The 8,414-nt window shown below is 28.7% G+C and overlaps 1 protein-coding gene across 1 annotated transcript; it reads left to right on the forward strand.

Moving 5' to 3' along the window:
* Positions 1-5,870: 5,870 nt before the first annotated feature.
* On the forward strand, positions 5,871-7,983 carry LOC101493843 (small ribosomal subunit protein uS4y). Its single transcript, XM_004499371.4, has 3 exons — positions 5,871-6,028; positions 6,109-6,490; positions 7,596-7,983. The coding sequence occupies exons 1-3, from the start codon at positions 6,001-6,003 to the stop codon at positions 7,777-7,779; spliced, it is 594 nt and encodes a 197-aa protein (XP_004499428.1). The 5' UTR covers positions 5,871-6,000; the 3' UTR covers positions 7,780-7,983.
* The last annotated feature ends 431 nt before the right edge of the window (positions 7,984-8,414 follow it).

An 8,414-nucleotide genomic window follows, 5' to 3' on the forward strand; every position in this document is an offset into this window, starting at 1 on the left:
CCAAAAGTATAGTTGATGTATTTCCTCAAGATTCGGCATCACTCGCCTCTTAAATTGAGTATTGTTCGCCTCTTCATACTACAACACCAAATTATTCTTCTCAATAAACCACCTCAACTCACCATGCCTAGGAACACAAGTATTCTCCAAGTCTCTCCAAGCATGAGACATCTATTATTTAACCTAGTCTCACAAGCCTCTGCAATATGTATTCTTTACAAGTCTCACCAGGCTCACCAAACTAGGTCTTCCTATCAATCTAGCAACTACCCAACTGTGATAAACGAGTGTTTTAGCTTGTTCAAGCATCCCATTTTTCATCTAGGGTTGTTGCCATTATCAAGTCATTTACAAAAGTTAAGTTTGTATCTATTGTAATACAAAGTCATTTAGGATTCTAACTTCGTTACGAGGATATGCAAATAGGATATAAACAATAAGATATTAGCTTATTTACAACAAGAAAAATAATCATGTAGGAAAGTATTTTACAATCTTACTTTTTTTTTTCAAGACTTTTTTCAAATATATTTTATCCAATTGAACTTCTCCCTTTTTTTGTTCTCTCATTGTGATCTTGGGATTACCAAGTCACGTTAATCAATTTCTCTCTAACCATGGATGTTCATCAAAACATTCTCATGGGACTTTCCGACCAGATATTATAGTTATGTAAACGTTATTAACCAACAATGCTTTGATACATGAATGTTCGCCAACAACATTTAATTTGAAGTTCCTTTTATAGAACTTGAGAAAATAGTCATTGATATATAGTCGTTGAACATATAGTTGTTCCTATTGCAGATGCCATGTCATTGAAGTTGCAAGAATGACTATACTTTATATGGTGTATCTGTACGGCCAATTCATTCAAATCCATGATCATATTTGACTTTATAGATTGAACTCGTACTTTTAGAAGTGCGTCTGAAATTTCTATCATCTTATATTATACTTAAATTAGTTGATGTCATTAACAGATGCAGATGTTTAAGTGTAGACACTCCTTCGACTACTTTTGTTGAACTAACTATCTTCTGATCTTCAGTAACCATATGATTTTCATTTCTTGACTTCTATCACGGTCCATATCCTTTAGATTGTCAATAATATATATTTTACATCTCCATGATTGATTGCATAACATTCTACATACACTGTTGTAGTATCAGTTTAACAATGCAAACAATCGGTGAAAACTAAAATTTGTCTCCTCTAATTTTCTATTCCCTATTGTTCCTAACAAGAAGCACTCTTTAAAAAACAATAGTCCCTAAATATAATTTTTTTTTCTTCAATTTACTAGATTCATTTATTTATTCTCCAAACGTACTCCTTATTATTACTATGATTCAACATTTTTTCCAACATTGTTTTTTTTAGTCACATAACTCTTATGTTTCTCTTCTATCATCAAAACTTTTTCTCTCTTAAACACATGTACTCCCTCTGCTCAAAATAACGGTCATATTTACAAAAAAAATATTTGTCCTAAAAAGACAGCTACTTTTAGTTTTTAATGCATTTTTTAATTTTTTTTTAAGTACTCTCTAATTAATACAATGAATTTATTATTCTCTCACTTTGCCTTTATGATAATTAGAATACATAAGTGGTTAATAAGGATAATTTGGTAAAATTAATATTATCTCCCTTTCAATTATCATTATTTTGTCTATCAATTATCATATTTTCTTAATGTGTATTAATTAAAATACATCAATAGTTAATAAGGATAATTTAATAAGATTCATATTCTTTCAAATGTGAAAGTTATTTCTGAGACGAAGGAAATAACATCTAATTTTGAGATAGAATTTGAAGAAATAATTTTCAACAAAAATTGGGATGAATTAAATTTAAAATAAACATATTATAGTTATTAAAGTTTTCAAATAGAGTAGATTAAACAATTGAAAAGATTTCAAAAAATAACTCCTAAAGCTAGACTCTTGACTTGATTCAACACCGACTCAAAAAACATTAAACTATTGATTGATGAGCATTTTACATTAAACTATTGATGAAGATTTCATATATATTTTTCAACTTTTTAATGATCTCTACTATCCGAAAAAGTCACCTCAAGAAGATAATGAGTATAACTCAGTAATATATAATTATATAAAAATATTTAGTTTGATTTGGTTATGCTTTTGCAATATTTTTTCATGAAATTCAGAAGAAAAAAACAAAACTTATAAAGTATAAATTATACACCGATAAACATTTGTCGTTGGTCAAATAATTTAAAAGTTATTTTTCATAAATCAGTTTATAGAAAGATAAATGCATTTTTCTTTAAATAGATCTTTCTATTTTAAAATATTAAATCTAGTTTTTGGTTTTAAATACTTGAGAAACAAAAAGATTTATCTGCTAAGTAATCAACTATCAGTATAAGAAAAGAAATAACTATAAAAAAACTAATATTAACCTGCTTATTTTTAACTATTTCTAAATTTTAAGGGATATAAATGTCAATAAACTATCAATATAAAAAAAATTAATATTTGCAAAAAAAGACAAGCTAATATTTTCTTTTTCTATTCAAAATAATGCGTTAAGTACTCCAAATCCTACTATAAAAAAAACAAGTTACATCACCCTAAAATTTTATTATATAAAAAAAAAAGACACTTTACAAATTTAAAGAAAAATGCATATTAATTATAATTTTAGATTACGTCCGAGCTAAAAATGCATTTAACTAACATTTTTATCTAGAGGGGAGATTATGGATTATGTCATTGGAGGACAACTTTTCCTCTATAGTCTTGTATACTCCACAAAGTCAACAGCTTATTTTACCATAAGAAAGATGTGTGTCCAAGTGAATATCATCAAATTTTTTTTTAACGTTAACATGAAATTTTTTATAAGCATCAATGTGATTCATAAAAATCTCAAAAAGGATAAACAAAAATGTAAATTTTACCCAAAATAAGTGGATAAGAACAATTAGACAAGTAAGTTGGACACTACATATTTATCCAAAATATAAAGGCATGAGGTATATGATTCCTCTTACTTATATAGTGTTCAACAAATCTTTGTTATCCAATGTGAGACAAATACTCCTACTTGATACGCACAAATTTACTGATCACGCATAAACATTTTCATCCACATACACTTACATCATCATTGGTGGCACGTCAACGAGACATGTCGCTTGACCACCATTGCAAGGAAGATTTTCGACACAAGGAGTAATTAGTCAAACCTCGACTTCAATACTACAATTGAATCATTAGAGGTTTGAGAGATCATCACATTGGACAAAGAGTAACTAGACAAGTAGACTAAACACTATATATTTATGCAAAATGTTAGATATATAGATTATTTTACTTATATTAGGCTCAACATCCATTATTCTATCAAATACGAGACTCATATATTTACACTTGATACACCGATAAAAATAATTGAACTGTGACCCTCTTCTACAAACTCAACATTGTTTAATTAATTGAGTTATATTTTTTTGGATAAATAAATTTAAAATACAAAAATAAAAACATTATTATAAAACTTTATACATAAGAGTCAAGCTAACCAAGCTTAAGTAATTTGCTTTGTAATATATGTTCTTTTACCAAACTTAATGATATTTTATATAAAATAATAATTCTTTTTAAGAGTCCAAATATTAATATGGTGATTTGATGTGAACTTTACACATGTGGGTTGAAGATATGATCACCCTAGTTCGTCACTTGTAAAAATAGATCGAGGACTCACATCTTAGATTTCTGCTGATTATTCTATAGAAAATACGGTTTGTTACAACAATTCATCCGGTGTTGATGGACACAAACTAGTAGACCTTCCACTCACATTAGTTACGATTTTCCTTTTTAATTTTTTTAATTTATATAAACCATACTAAGAAGATATAAGATTAGTTTCATAATTGAAGTGATAACTTAAGAAATAAAATAATAAAAATATTGAGAGTTCTAACAAAATATCAATATATACTAACACTTGTCATTTAAAAAATATAAGTTGTCTGGAAAGTTGCCATTTCATGTTGTAGATTTTACTGTGAAAACACATTGGGACGCGACAACTATCCAAATATAGCAATAACGATGGAATATGATTAAATGCAGACATAATATCTTTTACACGGAAAATGTATATACATTAAATCAAAATTTGAGTTGCACTCTAGTGTTATCAATTGGAGCAACTCTTTAAAATATGAAAACATATCATGCATGCATCCTCAGTGTAAATTAATTTTACATGGTCACCACATGATTCTAATTTTCATGAATTAATAATTATACAATCAATTTAATTGTAAATATAAAATTATTCATAGTGTTTAAACCTTTGAAATATCACTTAAACTTAAATAACTTATATTTTACCAGATTTTTTTTTACAACAATTAGTATAGAACTAAATATTTATGCATTTAATTGATATTTAATTGATATATGTAATAAAATTTACAAGGTCAGCTAATCACTTGTGATGGACTGGAAATATTTATTTATTTTATAGTGACTTTATCTCCTATTGTTACTAAGAGATGTTCATTTCTTAAAATATTTTATATGGACGGTAAAAAAATGAAAGAGTAAGATATATCAAACGGGAGCAAGAGTAATAATAATTTTTATATTTCTACAGCAAGAATAGTACACAAAATCATAGGAAGAAAAAAAAGTGGATACAAAATATCGATAGTGGATTGATATTATATCTCCAGCATTCGAACTTTTTGTTTTAAAAGATGAATTCATCAAAGTTGATCAACCATTAACTATTAATCATGTTCATTCTAAACTATATTTTAATGCGTTGAAATGACAATTATATTTTTTATTTTTAAAATTCGAGTTAAATCACCACGATGTTTGTATCTTTTCACCTTTGTGAAAATATAATATTAATTTATTTTATACTATAATATTGAATCGTGATGGTAGAGTGGTGTGATTTACCAGTGACGTTAGAGTTTTAGATTTTAAGAATTCATTAATGATTTATCTAAAAAGAGTCAAATGATAAAATATCTCAAAGACTAATTGTAAAAGAAAAGAAAATTGAAAAAAAAAATAAAGTTTTTAAAAGAATTATTTTAATAGTGAAATTGTTTTGAAATTGTCTAAATTTTGGATTATCATGCTATGTGTATATCATTTCTTGTTACATGAATTAACCTAACTAAATGGTATGCATCTAGATTGATATGTATATTGACATGTGTAGAGTGCATCATATAAATTGATATGTGTATATTGACTAAAATTTAAAATTTCACTTTTTTTAATTAAAGACCCAATCTTTAAGACTAGAACACAGCCTCCAAAATCTTTAAGAAGGTCTTGATGTCACATTGTTTTTTATACTAATCTTCCTACCCTAATTTACAACATCTTATCGTATATCAAATATCTGAAGTAAAATATAAAATAAATTATAATAATTAATCACAATAATAAATTTTTATAATATTAATTATAATTATAATTATTCATACTTGATCTGTGTAAAAAATATTGGTAGTATCAACTCATATTTTATCAAAAAAATTTTACAGTTTACGTTTTAAAATTTATGTACCCAAAAATTTTAAAAAAATTTCACTATGCAACTTTTCAAAATTTCCTGACAAACTATTCTGTATCAAAAAACTTGATTTGATTATGTTGGTAATATTTGAAATGGTAATAAAAAAATGAATTTGAGTATGTTAAATAGTAAATTTTTTTAAAGGTAAAATCAATATTTTAAAAATATTGTGGGATATATATCTGGGGGTACATAGTCAACTTGCCTTTTGTAAAACATATTTGGGCTTTGATAGAAAGAAAACACGTATTTGGGCTTTAATCAAAACACGTATTCAAACCCAAATAAAAACTAGGGTTTGTCTTCACAACCCTTAAAAAGCCACGAAACAAATCAAACCAGTCTCTGTTCACTCTTAAGGCGCCAGAGATCAAAGAACCCTAGTGCTCCGCCGCAAACGCAATGGTGCACGTCTCTTTCTACCGCAACTGTAAGTCGTTTCTCCTCCGATCTACATCACCGTTGTTTTATTTGTTTTCAAAAACTAATTAACCGTCGTTTACGTTTCAGATGGGAAAACCTTCAAGAAGCCACGTCGTCCATACGAGAAGGAGCGACTAGACGCTGAGTTGAAACTCGTCGGAGAGTACGGACTCAGGTGCAAGCGCGAGCTATGGAGAGTACAGTACGCCCTTAGTCGTATTCGTAACAATGCTAGGAACCTTCTTACTCTTGATGAGAAGAATCCACGTAGGATTTTTGAAGGTGAAGCTTTGCTTCGTAGAATGTTTCGTTATGGATTACTTGATGAGACTCAGAATAAGCTTGATTATGTCTTAGCTCTTACCGTTGAGAATTTCCTTGAGCGTCGTCTTCAGACACTTGTTTTTAAATCTGGTATGGCTAAGTCTATTCATCATGCTAGGGTTCTCATCAGACAGAGGCATATCAGGTATATACGTTTTTTCTTTTTGTATTTCGATTTTTGTTTGTTCAAATTTTTTCATTTAATCAATTGTTTGATTTTGTGATAAAATTAAATAGTATTGTTGGTTAACATTTGCTTATATTTATTATTTTTATTTTAGACTACAAAATTGAATGTTTTTGTTTTTGTTGGTTTCTACATTTTTAAGTTTCATGAATCGTTTATGGGTAAATATAGTATGATTTGTTAAGATTTTAGTTTAGATTTTAGACTAAAAAATTGATGTTAGCTTAGAGTTGTTCCCAGCATTTTTAAGTTTAATGAATCGTCAATGAATGGCGCTTTTCTTTGACCTAAAGTTGATATCTTCAATGGTCTCTGCATGAAAAGATTGACAGATATTTTGATGATGAATTCTGAGCTAATTTTCAATTACAGTTAACTTGTAATGTGAATGTATTTGATAATTTCTATTTTCTTAATAATATTAAAATCTGATTATAATTGATAATTCACTTTGTTAAGAATTTTTTCCAATGTGTGTATTCATTAGGGAGAATAGTTACTTTTTGTTCTAAATATTTTATTACTGTTTTTAGGTCATGATCTAATAGGTGTGTAAGTGGAAATGGCAAATCCAACCTAAGAAAACTGAACAAAACCAACTCAAACATACTTTATTCAACCAATATGAACTGGTTTGATTAAAGAGTTTTTGTTTTGAAAACCGTTCATGAATGTTTAATATATCATTTTTATACTACCTGTCCAGACCACTTAGGCAAGCCCCTAATCATTTTACAACTAACATCTGAACTAACCTAGAGATCTCAGTTCTCCTCAGCACTGCTGCCAACCATCATCAGCTGAGCTTATTTTTCGGCCAGCCTATCATCTTGACGCAGTTTCTGTTCCCTAAGCAGTCAATCATCCACTAAGGAATCCTCAAAAACATTAAGACACTTGGTTGAAACTAATAAACCTAGACATGTATTACTTGTTTTGAATTGAGTTTGGAACTGTTTTGTCAAAAACAGATTTTGGAACTAAATTTAATAAACAATAAATTTGACTATCTCTTTGTTTTCTCTTTTGGTTATTGAGTTTTTTTGTTATTTGTGTTTTGCAGGGTTGGTAGGCAGGTGGTGAACATCCCCTCTTTCATGGTTAGGGTTGACTCACAGAAGCACATTGACTTTTCACTCACAAGTCCCCTTGGTGGTGGACGTCCTGGAAGAGTGAAGAGAAGGAATCTCAAGGCTGCCGCCAAGAAAGCATCTGGTGGTGACGGAGATGAGGAGGATGAGGATTAAACTGTTGCTGCCATTATCATAGTTGCATTCTCTATTGAAGTTAAATCTTTTGTCAGCTGTTATGATTTTGTCCCTAGTCTATCATTATTGACTGCTATACTATTTTGTTTTTTCATCCTTGGTACTAATTTGAGAATGTACTTTGCCTGAGATATTATGTTGTTTTTGAACTAAATTATTTTTCTAAAGTTTTTTCCCGAATAATTTATGATTATCAAAGAGTTATAGCTTTAACTTCACATGTTTTTCACTTCTAGCTAGAGTCCTGATTTTGCAGGCTAACACATTAAGCAATAGTATCATGAATTTGTTTTAAGCAGATTATCGTACGTGAATCTGTGTCAACATCATTTTACCGGCCGGTCATGCCCTTATCTTATTTCTCTTTAGTTTCAATTTGGTTCTCTTCTAATTTTGAAAGTTTAAATTAGTGTTGTTTTTTAAATTAAGGATGGTCATTTAACTTTTTAATTTAGGTCTCGCTATCATTCTTATGTTTTTTGTTATAATTTGGTACATGGGTTTGTAGCTCTAGCTCTGATTTTCTGCGGTCATCTCACTCGTATTGCATGTCATTGTTTTCTTTCGTCGAATCGTAGTGACATCTGTTGGGAAAAATCTCATATGGCTGCCAT

Source organism: Cicer arietinum, chromosome 5, assembly GCF_000331145.2.
Source record: "Cicer arietinum cultivar CDC Frontier isolate Library 1 chromosome 5, Cicar.CDCFrontier_v2.0, whole genome shotgun sequence".
Classification (NCBI taxonomy): domain Eukaryota; kingdom Viridiplantae; phylum Streptophyta; class Magnoliopsida; order Fabales; family Fabaceae; genus Cicer; species Cicer arietinum.